Raw genomic sequence first — 23116 nt, 5'->3', positions numbered from 1 at the left:
TTCCATGAAGAACTGCAGTAGTATCAACGTCTATCTGCCATGTCCTAGCTAGCCACTTAACCAATACAATGAATGAAAATGGTCATGCAGGACCACATGCAGTAGTAGCTAAGCTAGCTAGCCAGCCACTTAATTTGATCCATCTCTATATATACCATAAGATAGCACTGACGACGACCTTAATTATATACGAACAAATAAGTCGCTACAGAAAGAAGAGAAATGCATGCAGAAGTCAGCGAGTACCACTGTATAATATTGGTTTCAATTTATTTATAGGCAATGGTCGGCTAATTCACGAGTACATCATTACTGCAGCGTCTTGCATCAGTGATACAAATACATGTGTAAAGTTTTATTTACATACCGTTGTATCATTGACACAAGATGTCACATTAACGATGTACTCGTGCCTTTAAATTGCTCTCCCATCTGACCATTTGCTGATAAAACGTGAGTAGCGAGTGCGTACAGCCATCTTAATTAAGGGTCCGGATCGACCTGATTAGGCGTCGTGGGGCTTCTTCATCCTGGCCCGGCTTACGTACGGAACCTGAATCACAACTGCAGTAGCTACTGGGAGGGTAGCAGTATGATGCATATTATTAATTCATGATCGTGGGAGATCATGTATACGTATTTCTAGCGAATCAGAACCAGACATGGAAACTCTTTCAAAGAATTTTTAAGTCCAATACTGCAGTGTGGGAAACAAATGTTTCTGATTCTTAGCAGCTCATAAAATTTTGATCAATGAAAGGTTTTGTGAAAATTCTACAATGCTATGGTGTATCCTATATATGTACTGGGAGTATATATACTTGAAAGTTTCAGATTTTGATCAATGAAAGAAAGATACAAAGAGCCTTATATGATCATTGATTGAGTTTATATTGATTGATCCAGGATAAAGAAAAGAGCCTTAATTCATTAACGACGACAGAAATGCATGCACATAGGCTTTCCTAAACTCAATGTAGCAGTTCGAACATTTGTGCATCTCATACACCGATGTATTTTAGAAAAACTCTAGTTCATGATCGTGGGACATCATACGTAGATATGTCTAGCCAGTCATAATCAGACATGCAAACTTTTCAGTGGGGGAAGCAAATGTTTCTACAGAAACAGATTATGATCGAGTTTATGTTGATCCAAGATGAAAAACAAATGAGCTAGCCTTAATTCATTAGTAACGACAGAAATGCATGCATGTAGGCTTTCCTGAACTCGATCTGTGGCAAATATGTTATGGCAACACATATTCTGAATTAATAGTTATTAGCAACTAAACCATGCATGATGAAGTTATATATTGGTTGCAGTCCAATCATACCAAAAAACACGCCATACGTTTTTGTAATTAAAACACAACTGTCGTTCACCCATATTATAAACGAAAATTTTCCTCTAATAAAAAACCCTGATAAAATCTTCTTACTAGCTGACTCACACCAAATATCCAACATTAACTCAAAATTCAAAGCAATCAACCTTGCGCCTTCGCTCTAAAATGGACATATATGCACTTAATTAAGAAACTAGCTAGTAATTATTAATTCTAAAAAACAAAAATAAAAGTACCAAAAACCATAGTACTCTTGTTGGAATACTTAACCTAGCAAGGATTAATTAATAGAGACTACCTAGCATTGGTATTACGATCATGTCCCTCGTCCGCTCCCTGGTGCGGATGCTGCCCATTCACAGGAGACTCCATGGCTACCCCGCCAAGAATAGGCCGATATGCGTTGAGCGCGGCCAACATTCCCAAGTGGCCGTCGGCGGCGCCTTGGGTTGTTGTAATTGATCCCGTACCCAATTGTTGGCCAGGCAATATTGCCAATGGAGAAGCGAAATTCATAAAATGCAAGCCGTGGCCACCGCCAGCCACGGGCCCTCGATACATATTGCCGGCGTTACCAACTGTCGGAATTGTCCACATGGGATTAATGGAATTAATGTGTTCGTGGTGAATACTCCCTTGGCTACTACTAGGGTTATTATTTGCCACCATCCAAAATGTAGCCGGAATTGTATTTTGACTCGCAGGAATTGAACCTGTACTCGCGGATAACAAATCTTGCTCCGGCCGAATTCTCTTTCTCGCCATACTACTTGCCTCATCGAGAGTAACAGCCTGATGATGATCACCTAACTCTTGCTTAGCTTCCAACATTGTATTATTACTTAGATTATTGTTGCCAGAATTATTGAAATTCCACAACATCGACGACGGAGGAGAACTCTCAGACGACATTAACCCTGCCCCGGGAAACAAAATCCTTCCGCGCTGCGAGTGCTCCGCCGTACCCAATTGCGCGGTGGGCGCAGCTGCTCCGAAGTTGTTGGAGTTGAAGTAATAATTACTCGCGTTAGTCCTCAAGTAGTGCGACGGCGCCGACATGCTCGACCCGGAGCTCCTGAGCGAGATGTTGAGGGAGGTGAAATTGGCGGGAATAGTGCCGGTTCCGGTGGCGGCGATGACGGAAGGCTCGGCCTGCTGAAGGAGCCACTCGATGGTCTCGCCGTCGGACTTGTGCCCTAGCTCACGCGTGAGCTGGAAAACCCTAGCTGCGCACGTGGCGGGCATGCGGATGCGGCGGCCCCGCCCGTCGACTTTCGTGTGCCTGTCTTTGGTGGATGTCCTCTTCGGGGGAGGCTTCTTGTTACTGGGTTGTTCTTCTTGAATGGAAGAACCGGTTCTGTTGGGGTCTGAACCGGGATCGGCGACAGTAGAGCATGCAGCAGCTGGTTCTGGATCGTCATCGACTTGGTTTGTTTTGTCGAGGAATTGTAGTGGAAAATTGGGCCTGCAGCGGATCCCATTATCTGCTTCCATGATCATATGGAGGGGACGATCGATCACTCACTATTTTTTTATTTTTTTAATTCTTTTCCCTTGGTTTCTCCTGGTACAAACAACTGTAGAAAGCTGACCCAGCAGCGCAATTTCTATCAATTTGTGGTGGCCTGGCCTGGCCTGGCCTAGTGGGTCTCTCTCGTGTGGACTGCGGAGCATGAAATTTTTGCCGAAGGGGGAAGGTGGCAGCTCAGCAGCTGTTTGAGTTGTTTTTTTCTCACTTTTGTTTGAGAGAGAGAGAGAAGAGAACAGAAAGGAAAGGATAAGGGTCAAGACTCAAGGGAAGAGACCAGGCAAGCTTTAAGCAACAAAAATAATGAGTGGGAATTATATGGTTGGCCTATGATCCATAATAAATATCTAAAATATATATACATACATATTATAAAGAACAATCTTCTCTCTTTGTTTTAAGTTGTTTATTTTTTATAATTACCAGATTATTTCAGATTTACATTTAGATCCGTGGCGATATGATATTAAGTATTGGCAAAAAGAATTATTTTAATAATCTAACAATCCTATTGTATTGAAGAATTCATCAAATAAGTTTGAGGGACGCCTTATGAGATGAAACATAAGAGATGATCTTTGAAAGAATACTTGAACGATTAATGGTTGAATCATTCAATTACAATTTAAAATATTTTTTGTTATCATGTTTGTTCTACATATATATCTATATATATCGATGTTTCTTAACATTATGATAAAATACTTTTTACTTATTGATCATGTTCTATGTCTGCATGAACTTGGTTCTATAATTCTTGGAATATTACCGTTCTCTTTTTCTTAAAAACAATAGTTTTTTCCATTGAAATTATTGCTTTCATTCATTAGAAGGATGAGAGAGTTTGTTTGTAACTTTGGACGTTTCTCAAATATTTTTTTTTCGTTTGATTTCCTACCAAAAATATAAATTTAATTTGCTGAGTTGTGTCCTTTTTATTGTGGTTGGACAGTTCCTTGATTCAGACTCCACGTGTGGTGCTCCTTACCATTCAATCCATGAAGAAGGTGGTGGCCGCAGGTGGAGACCCACTCTTCCAAGTCAAAATCCCTTGAGAAAGGTTTAGTGGACTCTCTTAAAAGTGTGATTTTTTATAGACTTTTTATCACCTCAAATTTTTTACACAATATTTTATAATGTTAGTAAAAAAATTGAAGTTAAATTATGAAATATAGTAGATAATCCATAAAAAGTCTCACATTTAAGCGAATTCCCTTAGCATTTCTTAAAACCCTAATAGACTGATTGGTAATTTAAAAGAGGAAAAAGATTATCTAGTGGCTCCAATCGCATTCATGTAATCATTGCGGTTTTGCCTTTGCACCTTTGCCCTTTACCTTTGGAAATTAGGTTCCCACTTCCCACCATTTTATGCTACCTCCTCGAGAGGATCTTCGAACAATAAATGGATAATAATTTACCATAGTAAAGTTCCAAATATTACATTTATCAAACACGCATAAAGGATTAATATACGAGCTGTAAAAAAACTGTGACTTTGTTAAAATTTTACATATAGTTGAAGCATGCATATATATATGGCATGTAATAATGTATGATAAGAAGAATAAAGTTATCTTTATAGTAAACAATGGGATAATCAATAATTAATTAACTTATTCAAACGCCTAAATGCAGAGACTCATGATCGTTACATATACCACTTAAAGCTCTAAACTATCAACTAAAACAACCAAGGATAAACATGTATGATAAGAAGAATAAAGTTATCTTTATGTTAAAGAATAGGATACTCAATAATTAATTAACTTTATTTCAAACGCCATAATGCAGAGGCTTGTGTCCCTACATAAATATACCCTACAGTTTTGGTGTTCTCTATTCAATACATGTGAGCCACGTTGCGCAAGATATTTGATCCTCATGACTCAAGGACTATGTTTTCAAAGTTCAAATTCTGAAATTTGCTTAATGATTCTATGTATTGATCGTTATGAACTAAATCAAACGGAAGAGGACTTTCAAAATTTGTTAAGGTGGTTTGAGCATGTGAATCGAAAATCTACATATATTGCGATTAGAAGATGCGATTATGAGACAGAAGCTCAGAGAAAAGGGATAGAGGAAAACCTATGAAGACTTGGAAAGAGATTTTAAGAAAATGCACGGAGTACTTAGAACTAAAGAAAGATTTGACACAAAACCAAGTGTAATGACGTTCTAGTATTCATACAGTCAATCCGACTTAGTAAGATAATACTTTTTTGTTGTTGTAATTGTTACATAATGCATCTATATGATTTTGCATCACTGCCAAGTAACAGGTATTTTTAGCAGAATATAAATGTATGAGAAGGTTACAAAGTATAACATATAATATCTCAGTAGAGTGTGTCGTGACTACTTTTGATGAATATTGGGGCTGGCACACATAAATGTCATCGTGTTCGCGAAGTAATTTAATATTTCATCTCAATGTTTTTTCTTGAGGATTTGAACTTTAGAACATTGTAGATCTCAAGCGCTGTGCTTAACACACCTAATAGTCAATTAGTGTTACTTAAAAGGGAGCAAAGAGAAGAAAAAAAGAACATAAATCGGAAGCAGGAACAATTACATTTCAACAACCAACAAACCTATCCAGCAGATAGTAATCATATATATGTACGTAGAAACTAAATAAATCTTTACACGTAAATGGAAATAAAACCAGTTGGCATTCGATAATGACAATTGAATCGATCGATCGATCGATCGATCGATCATTATCTTTCACGTCTGATTAACTTGTACTAAACTAATTAAACTTGAATGCTAATACTATGATGACCAGCACTAACTAGCCAGTGCCTAGTCATTTCATTAGTATCCCAAGACATTTACTTTTCTGCACCCAACTTAATTAATTAATCAATTATTATTTTATTATATTAATTTCTATTCTGTATTATAAACGGTGAATTGTTCTAATGATTAGGATTTTTCTTTTTTAACTCGTTGTGTCTCATATTTAGACCATTTTTCTTCCACTTAGTGTTGATTAGTGTAAAATAACGTTTGTAATTAAAAAATAAAATCATGTATTATAATATAAGTTTATTTCAATTATATCTTTTCTCTTCTCTTTAGGGTAAAACCAAACACCATTGTAAAATAATAAATTATAAATACCAAAATGGTTGTGACAAAAATAGCACTATCAAGCTCTTTACACACACACACACATATATATAAGAAAATGAATTAGACTTAGCTTCTTCTCGTGGAATAGAAATTTTTACATGCATTTCTCACACTTTTTTTTCAAATATTTTTTATATGTTGTGCATAAATTCAAAATTTTTTTTGCATTTTGAATGACTTATTTATGTTGAGAATGAGTCCCACGTTGATGGGAGGAGGGACATTCCATGGGCTTATAAGATGTTGGGTTACTCTCCATATTGCTAATTAGTTTTATGATGGAACCCCAACTTTCTTTATGGTACCAGAGCAAGTTGTCCCACATGTGAAGCCAAACGGCCACACGTCCTCCATGTCATCCCATTATGTTGTTCACGTGTTAGGCATGAAAATTCGCCACACGTGAGGGAGGTGTTGATAATGAATCTCACATTGATAGGAGGAGGGATCTTGCATGGGCTTAGAAGAGGTTGGGCTACTCCCCATATTATCAATTGGTTTTATGTTGGAACCCCAATTTTCTTCAATTTCTACACATATATGTCAGAGTATAATTGACAAAAACGTAAGAATTATTACTTTTAGAAAAGGGTAATGCTAGATAGAACAAATTTTAACTACATTTTGTAACTAAATGTTGTGGTTGTTGATCATTGGATTATTATTTAAGTATTGATTTGCTTATTTCCCATTAGTGACACATTATTTAGTTTGCAAATTTAGTTTGAAAAGTTGGTCTACCTAGCATTACCCTAAAAAAAAAAGAGGCATTATCCAAAAAAAAAAATTGCCCTCCTGTATCGTAGGTTCTATTCTCTCTCTCCAACATCACAATATTGAATCCACACCGTTGAAGGGATATCGAAAGAGACCAATGGGATTAATACCTGACGATGATGGCCTAAGAAATCACGTGTCTTGCTACGTACCTGGCTATCATATTCATGAGGGTGATGAAGATGGCTTACCCTCCACACAGGCTAGTTCATCAGATTCAATCATATAAACAAATTTGTCGGAATGTTGGTGGTTGGCCGAGCTATAAATAAATCATTTTCGTCTTCTTTTAGGCCAAGCCAGTCCCTCTTTTTTTCAAAAGATACAATTCAATTCATATCCAAACATATTATAAGCACCATGGATTTAATATCTCTTGCCTTTATACTCAAATTCTTGGCAAAAAATAAAGACTCTGGTTTAAAAAATTCCAGTTTATGGCCTTTTGTGTTGTCCAAGTGGGCATGCTAATTAAGCAGCATCAATTGGTTATGCATGAGCCATTTGTTAATGACCAACTGCCGGGCAATTGATTCTCACAAATTATGTCACACACTAACACATTCTTAATCCATTACCATCTTTCTTTTTAATATCGAACAAGGTCTCAAATTCGAATTTATATTTAATAAAAAACTTGCTTTTGTACGAGATCTAACACATTCAGCATGACGAAGCAGCGTTCCATTCTTTTCGATGAAATCCTTCCGCATTGGTGGCGAGTGGAATGCCACAGTTCATTCATCATTATTTATCTACATAAGCCAACACCCATAGCACTAATGACGTCTCCGGCATAAATGCAAAAGAATGTGTAGCTGATATAGGGTCTTGTGGAACATGATTTGATTCTCAAGCGGTTCGATATGAACGAAGAAATTTCGAACAAAAGGATTGGAACTTGCCGATTGGAAGGGAGTGAGAAAAAGCTATCATGTGCATATACACAATGTGACCCCTATGCAGAATAATGTAGTTACAACCCGTCTGTGTGTAGATTGATAAAAATTATATTTAAACAATAACCTTCTTAGCATGCATGGATGAATTTCTTTTCTATGATTAGAAGAATATTAGCTAGCTAGAAAGATATGGAATGACAGTTGTGCACGCATGCACAATATTAATCCAAAATAAAATGAAGTAAAAGAATGAAGTACTGAATGACAGGTTACTGGGATCATGTAATTAATCATGAGTGCACTCTTTTAAGCAGCTTAACCAACTTGAAGAATCCAATAAGCACTTTTCCGTACTATGCACAGAAAGAAATGTATTGATGAATATTTGTGGGTCATTCCACAGCTATTGCTTGCGGTGACCTTACCTAGTTTTAGTAGCTGGTTGCCTTGTTGGTAGCTAGAAACTGTGCGACGGGTCTCCTCCTTCTGATATCCTTTCCATCTTTATGCTGCTTTCATAATTTTATGGTCTCTGTCAGCAGAGAGGACAGCTGCATGCTTCAACGCTTCACCGTCCAATTTTCTTTACGTACAAAATACTATCTGCCATGGTAGAATACGTCGTGCATGCAAATGCGGACCGATCTTGACCGTTCATATTTATGAGTCTCTCACACTCACATCGACTTTGAAAATACGCTGATACGCATATTCATATAGAAGTCAACTCAATTTTAAATTCTGTATACAAGTTTCAAAATCGTACAAGATTCAAATTTGACAAAAGAGGCAGTGTTATGAACTTGAGATGGAAAGCAATAGATCAGTCTAGAATTTGATGTTTCATAGAGATTATTGTCTCCTGTGTCAAAGCAGTGATTGGTGTGATACTGTGATGTCCAAATCAAAGGCAAAAAATTAAATTATGATTCGGGGGTAAGGTATCGAATTTTTTGTTCTAAACTTGGTTAAACCAAAATAAGACCATGTAAACAATTATAACTCAGTAACAGTTAGTTAAGAATAAAGGAAAACTAATGAAAATGGGTTGAAAACTTTGAGTTTTAATGATAAGGACAAAATAAAAGGTAAAATGAATAGTATCAGGATTGACTTTTTAGTGTAAAAATGTGGTTTTTTCGTTAAAGTGAACAGCACCAGGTGCTTTTCGTTAAAGTTCCCTAAGAATAATCACCCTAATAATTTGAAGTTTGATTCCTCTGTTACTCTTATTAGCGCTCGGATAAAAAAAAAGGAAAATTTGAAATATGTCCAATTTTATAGATCTACTTTTGAAATAGGTCCAATTTTTAGTGACTTTTGATTTTTGAAATAGGTCAAATTTTTAATTATTTTGGACCCATATCAAATTACCCCTAATAAAAAAAATACAGTCAACAATAAATTCATTATTTAAAGAAAAACCCCATATCATTAGTGTTTGTATATGACTAGATTTTGCCGGTTGAACATGGGATGTATGGGAAGTGTTGATATGTTTGCTTGCATGGTGCAATAAGTAAAATAATAACAATAATGATAATTAATCTATATTAATCTAATTACCGTCTCCATCATGAGAAAGGAATTTACCATACTAAACTAAAGAAACCATATCACGATTCACAGCTATGCCTGTGTCGGTAAAAGTATATCTGTGAGCACGATTGAGGTATGGGTCCAATAATTGTTTAAACTCATATATTTTATATATTGTTCTATCCTCTAGGTGTTTCACTTTGTAATTTGAAATATGTCCCAAGCTTTGCACACTATGATTTCAAGGGATGCAGGTAACAATTTTTGGAAGAAAAGATTTGAAGTAAACTACATAATACATTAGTCCTAAGGAAGTATTGAACTCGTCAGCCAGTAATAAGTGGAGAAAAATATACTATGTAAATGCATGCAAATTCTTCTATCACATAGCCGATGACCTTAGTTTGGAATCACATGTGATATACACAAAATTAACTTCCTGTAAAACATGTTATCGAAACAACATTTAATTCTTCTAATTTTAAGAATTAAAGTCTTTGTACGCCAAAATATAATTTAGATATTTGTGTTGAGAATTAAACGCTTAAGCATTAACGCTGTGATTATGCTATTAAATCACATTCAGTCGTAAAAGCACACGCATTGATATTACAAACTTACACAAGAGAAATGGGCATAATTACAACAGTCAATGGAATGTCTTTCTCCTCCTCGAGGATAAAGACTTGCATGGCACAAATGCATTGCCACACGGTGTCTCATGTAAGTAATACAATAACATGTATGTAATTGTCAAATGTCTTGAAGTTATAGGCACGAATCGTCATTATTACGGTGTAACGTGTCATACAAATTACTTTCCTTCTTGAGCATTTTTGCCGGAGTTGGTGGGTGGGCAGGGACAGAGGCGGCGTTGAGGAAGAGCAAAAGGTGCAATCACATAAGGTCCCCAAATTTAAAGGGCCCCCCAAAATTGTTTGGTATCTTATATTTATATGTAAATGTTATATATTAAAAATACTTTTATTAGCACTTTAAAATCTTATAGTGTACTTTTGTAAGTGTAATTTTTTATTCTTTCTAAATAAAAAAATTTGGAGTGCACAATGAGATAATAGGAGAGCCAAAACAACACCTTAAAAAACGATTTTCTTTTCAATTTTATTGTATAATAATGCTATATATTCAAGTGAAACTTTAAAGTTAGAGTTTTTTAAGTTTTTTTTTTCTTTATTTGGTTGCTTAAGATTGAACTGTTTTTTATTAGTTAGTGAAGATTATATTTGTAACTCTTTTTACTTATTTAATGACATTTGTAAACTTACAGTGAGTCCTAAATGTTGTTTTGATTTATTTATTATTTTCTAGTACCAAAATATTGTCCTACTTTTTTAAAAATGAAAACTATCTTAAAAATAGGCCTTTTTATAAATTTCGCATAGGGTCCCCAAAATCTCAGAGACAGTCCTGGGTAGGAAAACAGCAACATAGGACTCAAACAATCGGAATCTGCTTGTCCTCCTAATTTTATGGTATTACCTTCGACACGAAGCAGCTCGCTCGGTAACTTCTTTTGTATCAACAAATGGGGATACTCATAGTAAGATAGAGTATGTCTTTTTCCTAAATGGTTGTCTACTACTCTTGTTGAGGATGTAATGTTTCATTACGAATCCAGTGCTATTATGGTTTGACAAAATAAAAAGGTTTATGAATTATTTATGAGGTTTTTTGTTTTTTCTACCTTCTTACTTTCCTCTCAAGATTTGGGGAAGTTATCTAAATACTGTAATATTTTGGAATAATATGTATTAAGATAAGATTAAAAAAGTTGCGGTAGTTGGGGTCACATCATGTCTTTTCTTTTAGATACCAGATGATTAGCTTATGTGTTATCAAGTCAGATGGACTTTAATTGGCCTGGCTCGCCACTAATTTGACGTTAACATCCCTTAACTTTAATTTATTTTTTATTTTGAGTGGTGTTATTTATACACTTGTTTTATCTTTCACACCCCTCTTAATTCAACCGTCAAATCAAATAAATTGAAGAAGATCAATAAAAACAAAATGAACAAGAACATATGAGAGGTAAAAAAGAACGTAAAAAACACTATTTTTTATTTTTCATTGCTCTTAACTTTCAATAGAAACTTCAATAATACTGTATGATTAAAGTAGTTCTCAAAATCGGATATAACTAGTAGAGTTGGGTATATACAACCAAAATATAGGGTCTTCGTTTAATATGTGAATCAGTTGGATAATACACGTGATCGTCGCTCTCCGGTCGAATCGACCAATAAATGATAGGCCAACAATCCACTATTAATCTATACAACATCGTATTATTGGTCAAATTTTTTTTGTGATCCTTGTGGTGACATGCCACTTTTGATGTGATTTGTAGTGAACAAACTTTAAATTAAATCCTCGTGGTGGGCTTTGTTAGCAATTGAGGTCCAAATCCAAATTTATGTTAATCTTCCGTTAAATAAACTCAAATGACTATCATATGATGGGTTAAATTCGTTATTTCAATACAAATTACATCTTATTAAATGGACATCTAGTATAATTTTGGGTTTAACTAAAATTAGATTTTACAAAAAAAAAAGAAAAAAAAAAGCTTGAATGCGAAGACTGAAACTAAATCTGTAAAACCACATCAATGGCTAGGAGAAAAGGTGAAGGTGAAGTCGCGGAAATCCTGATACTTCTAATATACCATTGTTTTTTTTTCCAATGCCAACACGTCTTTGATCATGAGTTAGAGTCTTAGTCTTACTTGAATTTTCTGTCTTGTATCAATTTGTACCAGTTTGAATGCATAAATACCTTTCAGTTTTTTTTTTAATCGGTAATGTGGTTTTATGCAGGCCCTAGTCGGCTAGTACACAACTTTTCAAATTTTTTTCTTAATCTTCTTTGAATTTTAATTCTTTAACTTTCTTACGCTCTTGAAGTTCGTATGCGGAGGGCAGACCTAAAGATTGAATTTTCTGCAATGCCTTTCACCCATTGTCTTTAATTCTACAATGCCTTTCACCACAAGATTCACATTGAAAGTGGCGTGTCACCACAGGGACCACAAAAAAAAAAAAAAGTTGGCCTTAATAGTTTGATCATGTAACCACCACGGGGTGGTCAAGAGGTTAGAAACGAATTTCAGACCCATATTACGTGAAAATCAGTAAACTTGTCAACAAAATTAATAATGAATACATAGCTCGTTGCTCCGACAATTTAACATTGATACATCATCGATTATTGACATACTTTTCATATTGATAATATCGAAACTTTATATAATTATTGATGCGTTGTTAGCAATAATCTACATATGATTGCACGGTACCAGACTACGTGACCCAAATTTTCCTGGAGAGACAAAATAAGAGAAAAACTTAGGGGAAAATGTTAAGGAGATCACATATGTGTAGTGTGTAAGTGTAACTTTCACTTTGGCAAAATATATACCAAGTCAATCACGTGGCAGGCAGCTAGTTTGAATTATGAACTTAGTGGGGCCAAAAGCATACAATATGGCTGCCCTCCCTCCCTCTGTATTTTGTTTTCATACTTTAGAGATGATGACTAATTTGTTGAAATTATTGGTTGTCAAATTTGCCCAATTCACATCATATCATTGCAAAATCTTATAATCTAGATACGATAAGTGTGACAATGACATAAAATATCAGGATTTATTATCTTAAGCTTTGCCATACATTGTCTGAATAAATCAAGAAACCAAACTCCTTTCTCACTCAAGATGAAAGAAAGGGGACGCCGGTCCAATTTAAAATTTAGGACGGTGGCTTTAGCTTGGTGAGGTATAGTTTTTCTTTATTCAATCAAAGTACATCTAAAATAGGTGTAATTTTGGAGAAAAACTTAAGGAGGAATGTAAAACTTTACAACTGAGATGTGACAAAATAAAGAATCACATCGATTTTTTTTTATAAAACTTCACACCTACTCAACCAAAAGAAATTCCCCACCTCCTAGGCTAGCATGTCACTAAGTTAGAAATATTACGGGCCAAATTTTTTTTGTGGTCCCTGTGGTGATACGCCACTTTCAATGTGACTCTTGTGGTGAAAAAACTATTAATTAAACCTTCGTAGTGAGCCCTGTTAGCAATTGAGGTTCAAATCCAAAGTTCCGTTAGTCTTCCGTTAAATAAAATCATGTGACTATCACATGTGGATCGGTCAAAATTAAGTTTATTTATTTTGAAAAATAAAAACACATAAACATGATTGAATTAAAAAAAAAAATTACAAACAAAAGAAACTTGTAAAGATAAAAAAAACCAACAGTTCCTGTATCTCATCTCAAGCTCCTAGCCACCGCCATAGCCACTAGTGGACTCCTCCACCGTCACTAACCATCACCTCAATTTGATAGTACATGTATCTCAACCTATATAATGCAGAAAAATCACATATGCACAAAAATAACTTAAAGAGCTAAAGAAAATGGGTGAAATGCAGTATATATGCATTCAGACGGGTGAAATGCATTGTAGAATTAAAGACTACGGGTGAAAGGCATTGCGGAAAATTCAATCTTCAGGTCTACTCTCCGCATATGAATTTCAAGAGCGTAAGAACGTTAAAGAATTAAAATTCAAAGAAGATTAAGAAAAAAATTTGAAAAGTTGTGTACTGGCCGACTAGGGTCTGTATAAAACCACATTACCAATTAAAAAACAAACTGAAAGGTATTTATGCATTCAAACTGGTACAAATTGATACAAGAATGAAAATTCAAGTAAGACTAAGACTAACTCATGATCAAAGACGTGTTGGCATTGAAAAAAAAAAACAATGGTATATATATTAGAAGTATTAGAATTTTCAAACGAAATTAAATCATACCTAAGAAATTAGACACGATTTCACCTTCACCTTTTCTCCTAGCCATTGACATGGTTTTACAAGTTTAGTTCCAGTCTTCGCGTTCAAGCTTTTTTTTTTTTTTTGTAAAATCTAATTTCAGTTATACTATAAATTATACTAGATGTCCATTGAATGAGATGTAATTTGGATTGAAATGATGAATTTGACCCTTCATGTGATAGTCACGTGAATTTATTTAACGGTAGACTAACGGAAATTTGGATTTGGACCTCAATTGCTAACAAGACCCACCTCGAGGGTTTAATTAAAAACTTTTTCACTACGAGGGTCACATCGAAAGTAGTGTATCATCACAAGGATCATGAAAAAAAATTTGGCCAACTATTAATAATATCCATAATAAGCCAAAATATTTTCGTGGTCCTTGTGGTGCAGTGACTGATCCAAAATCTTACCTCAAGGGGTCAAGGTGTAAAACTGTTTAAAATTTTATTTCAAGGAACAAAGAAATAAAAAGTTAAACGATAGTAGTTTCATGAATTATTTCTAGTTACGCCCTTTAGAACTTCATTTTGATCTCACTTTGTCTCTGTCAAAAGTCACCAATTTACTTCTTGAAACTTAAAATTCGTTCATTTGACTTGTAGACTCTCTCTTTTTGCTTAAACTTATAAGTCGCATCCTAAAACATATGTGGAATCTAATACCCAATAAGATATGCCACACATGTAATAAACTTGATTAAAAATCTTCATTATGCGTTAACATACAACAATCATAGAATATTTAGTTTAAAAGAAACCGAAGAGATGCCAAAAATAAAAAAAGAAATTGATTAGAATGGCACACCAAATCAAAACCACATAGAAATTAACAGATCTAAAGCAATGTGGTGCGGATTTTGAAATTTATAGAGATGACTTTCAAACTTGAGAGGGCAAAATGGGATCAAAATAAAGTTTCAGGAGGCAAATTGAAGCGATTTTTTAATTTCAAATATAAAGTAGCAACTTTTAAGTTTTATGAGTCATAGTGAGACTAAAATTAAGTTCTAGATGACGTAGTTTTAGCTACTTTCATACATAATTCACGATAAACGTTATTGCTTGGTTGTCAATCAGATGCCAAGCCCAGCCCAACATCAATTTTATAGATGGTCTGTACTCTTGTAATTTGAACTTTTGTGATCGGAAGAAAACTTGAATTCATAGAAGCCCAAAAGGGAAAAAGAAAACAAACTACAAAATGTCACAACCCATGCCTCTTCCAAAAACCCATCTTATCCTAATTTAGAGTTTCACCTTCTCTTAAAAATACTGCTGCAGTCTGCAGATATGAACACACAATACATCTCAGGCAACAGAACCAAAAAGATTCCAGTCATTGACTCTGAAGCTAGAGACGGCGAGTTTAAAGACCTCTGCTACCGGCATATGCCCAGATTGTACTGCAGGTACCGCAAAACCAGCCCCCACGGTGTTTGCACTTTCGCTCAAAGGACTGCAACCAAAATAACATAACCACATCAATGTCATAGAATGCACACGTCACAAATTATCGACACATAAGACTTATTAAAATGCACATATTTTCAATTTTTGACCTGAATGAATTCAACCGCAGCAGACTCAAATCCTTTCATATCAACCGTATTCTTTTCTACCATCATACACGATAATGATAACATAAAAGGAGGAAGCTATGCACTAATTGTTTGCATTTGGCAGATTTTCAAATCGATTGACTCAACCAAACTGCTTACAGACGAGATGACACGAAGATTATATGCAGTACTAAATGAAAACCAGGGAAGGCTCATCGGGAGGGACCTGTATTTCTTAAAGCGTCCAATGGATTAACAATGTAGGATGTAATTTCCCCTTTTTAGTTGCTTAACGGAAATAAGCAGCAGAATAAAGTATATTGCAAACTTCATGTAAGAAGGCATACACGACATCTAAAGGGTATGGTGCAGTCAGGAGGTGGTGTAATTCACATCACATCTTTCATACATACTCGTCAAAATCTCAATCAAAATAAACGGACATCCACGATTATCATGTTTCCAAGAGACAAGTTTCTGTTGTATCTAGATGAAAGAGCCAAAATAAGTTTCAGTCAAGAACAAACGTCAAATTTGTACGGAAACTTACTTTATATGAACGGGCTCATATGCAGTAATCAGCACATCCGTATTAACTCCCTTAAGGCGCAGATTCGCCACATAGACCTGGCCAACTCCAAACGATAAAACCTTGGTTAGCATACTTGCCCAAGTGAACTTGGAGTAGCACTCTGAAACAATTTAGAACACCAGAGAACACAACAAACAAACATACCCTCACAATATTTTGTGCATCTCTTCCTTGCCGCCCCTTGGAAATTGCCTACATTCGAAAATGAAAAACACAGATATAGCTCCCTAAAACGAATGGCATGAATCAAAAGCCAAACCGCACATACCATTTGACCAACAGCAGTTGTAACAACAGCAGGCGTGTCTCTATAACACAATCCGGGGGCCTCAATTATGCCAGACTGCTCGATCACCTGACGAAGTAATTGCGAAAATAAAACGTTGAAATACAATTGCAAAACCGATACATTAGGCTGCAAAGGTTTAGGGTTCAGGGTTTACCATGCTTCCCTCAGCATCTTGCTCAGTGGCAAGGTCCTGAAGAAACCAGTTGGCGCTTCCATTGTCGCCGACTTCATGCTTGAATTCCAAGAGCTCAAAGATCAAGCTTTCGTCCCGGGCAGGGTCCACAAACGCCTCCTTTAAAAACCCACCATATAAATAAAATCCACAACATGAAATTAAGTAAAAGAAGCAAAATTTGAAGAAGTAGTAAAACCAGTTAACAAAATTAACGAACCTGGTGATCGGGAACTTGCCGAATGTTGCTCACATCCTACAAATTTGACAGAAAAATAAGAAAAAGATGCAGAATTTGGAATAAAATTACGAAAACAAAGACCAAAATAATCAATATATATATATATATATATATATATATACACACACACAAAAACTGACCTGGAATCTGAGAGGGAAGGTGCTAGTAATGGCGCCGCCGAACAAGGGGCGCTCGGAGTAGATATCCTGGGACATTTTGTTCGGTGATGGGAAGTGGAGGCGAGCGGCGTCGTTTTGTTCCTAAAGAGTCAGAGCACAGGAATCGTGGAACCTCGTACCGCTGAGAAGCAGAAGCTTCTGGTTTCTTCTTCTGTAGAAGCTTCTGAAAGTTCGAAGGCTCTGCCTTCTGCAGATTTCTGTGTATATTTATAGCATGCAGTTGCTTGAGATTTACGACCGCTTACATATAACGCCACGCCCGGAAGGAGAGAGGCGCAACTGGCTTAAAAGCCCATTTCTCATTAACTTATTGGGCTTCCACTGGCTTAGGCCCAAGTCAAAGGTAGGAGGCCCGAGAGGAGAGAGAGGCTTGGTTTTCACCCTTCACAGAAGCGAAACGAAACGTGCGGTTAAAACCTACCAACGGACGCAACGGCGAAACGTTTCGTAACTTAACGAGAAAAGTAGTGAACGAAACGAGAGAAAATACCAAAACTCCATCTTTCTCCAACAGCAAAACCAAAAACGAAATCAAATGGCATCGTCGCAAACCCAAGCCACCCCCTGCCTTGCTTCTCCTCCTCCCACACCCTTCAACCTTTTATATTTTTTATTAATTAATTTAATTAATCAATAATCCCTCAATGATTAATAATACAAAGCTTTAAATCCCCTCCCCTCCACCATCCAATCAATTTCGTTTCAATCATTTTCAACGTCGCTGTCACGCGGCAAATCAAATCAAAAGCTCCAATCACCGCCGGTCTCCTCCCTCCCTCCCTCCGCTCGCCTCCGTCAAATCAAAAGCAGAGGAATTTTCAACGACACAGTCACGCGGCGATACCGAAATCGGAAATAGAAGAATCCGATGAGTAACCAGAAGAAGCGGAATTTTCAGATAGAGGCCTTCAAGCACAGAGTGGTGGTGGATCCGAAATACGCTGACAAGACGTGGAATGTTCTGGAGCACGCAATCCGCGAGATTTACAATCACAATGCCAGTGGCCTCAGCTTCGAAGAGCTTTACAGGTTCGCTCGCTCCCTCACCCTCCTCTTAATTTCATGTATTTGTTTTTTAAATTGCTTTGCTTTTATTTGGAGATTTTAGATTTTGTTGATTGCTGTTTATTTATTGATTATTATTATTATTATTATTTGTTAAATTCACTTTCATCGTTTTGGTTTCGATGCTTTCGAACCAGGAATGGATTGATTATTTGTAAAGGGAGAGCTAAATTAGGTTCCGAGTGTTTTGATGCCAAATATGTTTGAATGAAATGAAAACAACCTTGCTGCAGAAAACACTTGTTTGCATATGTAACGTCAAAAACATATTAAATCTTCCGACAATTAGTTGGAATGATTAGTTTTTGACGTTATTTGCAGAAATGATCAGTTTTTGAGATTTGATTGCAGAAATTATCAGTTTTTAGCAACGACGACATATTAATCATATATCGATAACACAATGATGATATAGCGACCACACAACGATGATATAATGACGACATGTAAAACTGATTATTTTTGTAACCAAATGTCATAAACTGATAATTTCAGCTAATTGCCCTAAATTTTAAGCGAGTTTTAATGAAACACTCCCGGTACTGTTTACTTTTAACAAAAAACCATATTTTTACCTTTCTTGGTACTATTCACTTACACATTTATTTGTCATTTTTTATTAAAACTAGAGTTTTTGAGGACTTTTCGTTGCCTCTCCTCCTCAAAGCACATTCACAAACCAGAAGCACTTCTAATTTGTCGTGCCAAATGCATCAGAAAGTGCTTTTGGTCCATGCGGAAGCAGTCCAAACATGCCTAATTGTGAATTGATATGCATTTAAAGTGACTATAATTGAGAAGAAGTGCTTTTAGGATTTTATGTGATTTTGCATTTTATTTAGAAAATGAGAATTGATTATATTGTTACTGAACTATGCTCTGGTTGTTTTATGGACGTAGAAATGCCTACAATATGGTGCTTCACAAATTCGGCGAGAAGCTTTACTCGGGACTGGTTACAACCATGACTTCCCATCTCAAAGAGATATCTAAATCGATTGAATCTGCTCAGGGTGGAATGTTTCTTGAAGAAATGAATAAGAAATGGACCGAACACAACAAGGCGTTGCAGATGATTCGAGACATTCTGATGTACATGGACAGGACTTACATTCCGAGCACCCAGAAAACCCCAGTTCACGAGCTTGGGCTGAACCTTTGGAGAGACAACATTGTCCGCTCTAGCAAGATTCAGACGAGGCTTCTAAACACACTTCTTGAACTAGTGCTGAGAGAACGAACAGGTGATGTTATCAACCGCGGTTTGATGAGGAATATAATCAAGATGCTTATGGATTTAGGTCCTTCAGTTTACCAGGACGACTTTGAGAATCATTTTCTTGAGGTTTCAGCTGAATTTTACAAGGGCGAGTCTCAAAATTTTATCGAGTGCTGCGATTGTGGAGATTATCTGCAGCAGGCTGAGAGGCGCCTGAATGAGGAACTGGAGAGGGTGACACATTACTTGGATGCCAAGAGTGAAGCCAAGATAACGAATGTGGTGGAGAAGGAGATGATTGCAAACCACATGCTGAGATTAGTCCACATGGAGAATTCAGGTTTGGTGAACATGCTTCTTGATGACAAGTACGAAGACCTTGGAAGAATGTACAACTTGTTCCGTCGGGTTGCCAACGGTCTCTCAACAATACGAGAAGTGATGACTTCCCACATCAGGGAAACCGGTAAACAGCTGGTTAGTGATCCGGAAACGTTGAAAGATCCGGTGGAATTTGTCCAAAGGCTCTTGGATGAGAAGGATAAGTACGATAGCATCATTAGATTGTCTTTTAACAATGACAAGACATTCCTAAATGCCTTGAATTCCTCTTTCGAGTACTTCATTAATCTCAACAACCGCTCGCCTGAGTTCATCTCACTGTTCGTTGATGACAAACTCCGCAAAGGTTTGGAGGGGGTCAGCGAGGAGGATGTAGAAATTATTCTCGACAAGGTGATGATGTTGTTCCGTTACCTGCAGGAGAAAGACGTATTCGAGAAGTACTATAAACAGCATTTGGCAAAGCGGCTTTTGTCCGGTAAAACTGTCTCCGACGAGGCAGAGAGAAGTTTGATAGTTAAGCTCAAGACCGAATGCGGATACCAATTTACTTCAAAATTAGAGGGCATGTTTACAGACTTGAAAACTGCCCAGGATACAATGCAAGGGTTTTATGCAAGTCATCCCGAGCTAGGGGATGGCCCTACATTGACTGTCCAGGTTCTGACGACAGGGTCCTGGCCAACTCAACCTAGTGTGACATGCAACCTTCCGTTAGAGATGTCAGAACTCTGTGAGAAGTTCCGTTCGTATTACCTCGGGACGCATACAGGTCGGAGATTGTCCTGGCAGACTAACATGGGCACGGCGGATATAAAGGCTACCTTCGGGAAAGGCCAGAGGCATGAGTTGAATGTCTCCACTTACCAAATGTGTGTCCTAATGCTGTTCAATAATGCCGATCGGCTGAACTATAAGGAGATTGAGCAGGCGACGGAGATTCCTGCTTTAGATTTGAAGAGATGTCTGCAATCCATGGCTTGTGTGAAGGGCAAGAATGTTCTTCGGAAAGAGCCTATGAGTAAAGACATTGGTGAGGACGATGCTTTTTTCGTTAATGACAAGTTCACGAGTAAGTTACATAAGGTGAAGATAGGAACTGTGGTTGCACAGAAGGAATCAGAACCTGAAAAGCAAGAGACTCGGCAGAGAGTGGAGGAGGACAGGAAGCCCCAGATCGAAGCTGCGATTGTGAGGATCATGAAATCAAGGAGGACTCTGGATCATAACAACGTAATATCCGAGGTCACAAAGCAGTTGCAATCTCGATTCCTGGCCAACCCAACGGAGGTTAAGAAGCGGATTGAGTCTCTTATCGAGCGGGAATTTTTGGAACGGGACAATGTGGACAGAAAATTGTATCGGTATCTTGCTTAACGAAATCGTTTAATTGTTGTCTTAGCATTTACAACTGAAAAGTGTACCTCGGCTAGGGCAAATGTAACGTTGTCCTGATCTCTGTAAGCTCCATTGATGTTCAATGAATATCCATTTATTTCCACTTGAAACATTCACTGTTTGAGTTGATCGGATGATATTTTCCTTTCCAGTAATATCACTGGTTAAATTAATGAATCTGTCAATCGATCAGTTGGAGCCGAAGACACTGCTTGTGGTTCAATCACTGCTTGGGATTCACAGTGCGGTACCTGAAAAACAAAGAACAAATGAGGATCGAGCAAGCTTGAATTTACAATCGACAAAAATGCAGCGTGGTACCTAGTTCTTCGGAAGCTAAGACTCTGAAATGAGAATGCGATTTTGAATGTCAGAGAATGCCTTCACATCTAGGCCCCATAACCTGCTTATTCAAATCAAGGGTAAGTAGTATCGACTCTGGAATCAACTAAATTTACAGCTTTGTTTTGTATAGTGCGACATTGTACTGTGAAGAACTCTTACCAGCAATCAATTCCAATGGCATTGGCCCCATCCTTATCTGCAATTTTGTCGTCGCCAACATGTACTGCTTTGCCAGCATCCACACGTACTTGATCTGCAACAACAGACGGACTTAGAGAGTAGCTTCAAAGTGTACTTTTAAATTGTAAGAACAAATCTTGATCTCTACGACGACATTGCTATGCATACCTAAAGCGGCTTCGAATATGCCTGCATCTGGTTTCTCATGCCCAACTTCTGAAGATATGATAACGGAATCAAACCTGCAAACAAAAGCATGAGAAATGCTTTATCTCTTCACGTAAAAGAAACGAAGAAACCCTACACCCGTGCACCTCGAATCCAACAGGCTAGCCCAGATGCTCACAGATGCAAAACATTAAGGTCCTCAAGTAGCTTCCGTAAGCGGGAGTCGAAATTGGATACAACAGCCAGCTTAACTCCAGCCTCTTTGAGAAGAAGCATTGTTTCATAAGCTCCATCTGGAAGACGCCATGCGTCGCCTTTAGCATAGTACTGATAAAAACAACCAAAACCATCAACAATATCATAACCATGGTCGGTTTAGACTACTTCTGGAAGAGCTAAAAGTACTTTCTGACAACCAAAAGCACTTCTAACAATGAACTAACAAAAATTTCAACGTTTTCCTTTGCTTCCTACAAAGCAATTCGCTTCAAAGCTTCAATCTTTATATATAATCACTGAAATTACCTCATAAACTTGTTCGAAATAATCGAGATTAGAACAACCAGTGGCTTCGGACACAACAAGTTTCCAAAATGGCCTCCCATCTCCCTATAATTATCGATTAATTACAGCCTTATTAGTACCCAAAACAACTAATTAGTCACACTAGTTTTGAATTATTCGCAGAAATTTAAATTAAACCAATTTAAGAACCTGGTAACGCAGCTTCTGAGGCCAAGGAGCAGAAAGTGCTCTTCTGAATCCCTGCTTGATTTCAGCTGGAGTTGCAGTCACACCTGCAGAAAAAAAAAAAAAAAAAAAAGGGTTCTTTGAATTTGGCTCCAATTTTAAAATTTTGATGGGAAATTGAGGAGTGGGATTTCGATACGACACCGTATTTGGTTCCAATGGAAGCGTAGACATCTTCGACTGGCTTCGCCAACTGCAACAGAGTGCCTCCGGCGTCTAACAGCAATGCGTCGTAGACCTTGAGACTAAGAGCCGATCCTCCTCCTCCGCCGGAGTAGACGGACATGGAAGAGCCGCGAATGGAGTTTCTGGGGAGGTTTAAAGGGAGGGGTTTGAGGTTTTTGAATAGTGCGCCGCCGTGAGAGCATCTCATCAAGCAACCTTCCATGGCAGCGTCGTTAGGTAAAAGATTATAGTTATTTCGTTTTATTTTTCCCTAACTAACTTTTGTAGAAAACCAACGGTCTTACCAAGAACCTTTTAGTAATAAACAAAGTCCTACACAA

General features: G+C 37.0%; 4 protein-coding genes across 4 annotated transcripts; 1 reads left to right on the top strand and 3 right to left on the bottom strand.

Annotated features, from left to right (window-relative positions):
* Nucleotides 1–1333: 1333 nt before the first annotated feature.
* LOC103451831 (transcription factor TCP15-like) lies at nucleotides 1334–3311 on the bottom strand. Its single transcript, XM_008391259.4, has one exon. The coding sequence runs from the start codon at nucleotides 2846–2848 to the stop codon at nucleotides 1643–1645; it is 1206 nt and encodes a 401-aa protein (XP_008389481.3). The 5' UTR covers nucleotides 2849–3311; the 3' UTR covers nucleotides 1334–1642.
* Nucleotides 3312–15246: 11935 nt separating this feature from the next.
* On the bottom strand, nucleotides 15247–17607 carry LOC103451830 (uncharacterized). Its single transcript, XM_008391258.4, has 7 exons — nucleotides 17105–17607; nucleotides 16944–16979; nucleotides 16706–16843; nucleotides 16531–16617; nucleotides 16407–16454; nucleotides 16221–16297; nucleotides 15247–15567 (listed from the first exon to the last, which is right to left on the bottom strand). The coding sequence occupies exons 1-7, from the start codon at nucleotides 17177–17179 to the stop codon at nucleotides 15420–15422; spliced, it is 609 nt and encodes a 202-aa protein (XP_008389480.1). The 5' UTR covers nucleotides 17180–17607; the 3' UTR covers nucleotides 15247–15419.
* A 97-nt stretch (nucleotides 17608–17704) lies between these two features.
* On the top strand, nucleotides 17705–21277 carry LOC103451827 (cullin-3A). Its single transcript, XM_008391256.4, has 2 exons — nucleotides 17705–18172; nucleotides 19109–21277. Exons 1-2 carry the CDS (start codon nucleotides 18012–18014, stop codon nucleotides 21144–21146), a joined length of 2199 nt encoding a protein of 732 aa, XP_008389478.1. The 5' UTR covers nucleotides 17705–18011; the 3' UTR covers nucleotides 21147–21277.
* LOC103451828 (uncharacterized) lies at nucleotides 21115–23116 on the bottom strand. The gene is made up of 8 exons (XM_008391257.4): nucleotides 22755–23116; nucleotides 22575–22657; nucleotides 22386–22469; nucleotides 22039–22187; nucleotides 21861–21934; nucleotides 21672–21765; nucleotides 21489–21570; nucleotides 21115–21418 (listed from the first exon to the last, which is right to left on the bottom strand). Exons 1-7 carry the CDS (start codon nucleotides 22996–22998, stop codon nucleotides 21504–21506), a joined length of 795 nt encoding a protein of 264 aa, XP_008389479.1. The 5' UTR covers nucleotides 22999–23116; the 3' UTR covers nucleotides 21115–21418; nucleotides 21489–21503.

Source organism: Malus domestica, chromosome 13, assembly GCF_042453785.1.
Source record: "Malus domestica chromosome 13, GDT2T_hap1".
Taxonomy (NCBI): domain Eukaryota; kingdom Viridiplantae; phylum Streptophyta; class Magnoliopsida; order Rosales; family Rosaceae; genus Malus; species Malus domestica.
The sequence above is the reverse complement of the archived record's forward strand: the minus strand, read 5'-3'. Positions and strand labels throughout refer to the sequence as shown.

Coding starts and splice junctions, on each gene's coding strand:
- LOC103451827 (XM_008391256.4), top strand. CDS start 18,012: ATGAGTAACCAGAAGAAGCGGAATTTTCAGATAGAGGCCTTCAAGCAC. Junction 18,173..19,108: donor AGCTTCGAAGAGCTTTACAG/GTTCGCTCGCTC, acceptor TTATGGACGTAG/AAATGCCTACAATATGGTGC.
- LOC103451830 (XM_008391258.4), bottom strand. CDS start 17,179: ATGTCCCAGGATATCTACTCCGAGCGCCCCTTGTTCGGCGGCGCCATT. Junction 16,980..17,104: donor CCTTCCCTCTCAGATTCCAG/GTCAGTTTTTGT, acceptor TCAAATTTGTAG/GATGTGAGCAACATTCGGCA. Junction 15,568..16,220: donor TATGAGCCCGTTCATATAAA/GTAAGTTTCCGT, acceptor TTTTGGTTGCAG/TCCTTTGAGCGAAAGTGCAA.
- LOC103451831 (XM_008391259.4), bottom strand. CDS start 2,848: ATGATCATGGAAGCAGATAATGGGATCCGCTGCAGGCCCAATTTTCCA.
- LOC103451828 (XM_008391257.4), bottom strand. CDS start 22,998: ATGGAAGGTTGCTTGATGAGATGCTCTCACGGCGGCGCACTATTCAAA. Junction 22,188..22,385: donor ATTTCGAACAAGTTTATGAG/GTAATTTCAGTG, acceptor TGTTTTTATCAG/TACTATGCTAAAGGCGACGC. Junction 21,571..21,671: donor GCCATTGGAATTGATTGCTG/GTAAGAGTTCTT, acceptor TTGAATAAGCAG/GTTATGGGGCCTAGATGTGA.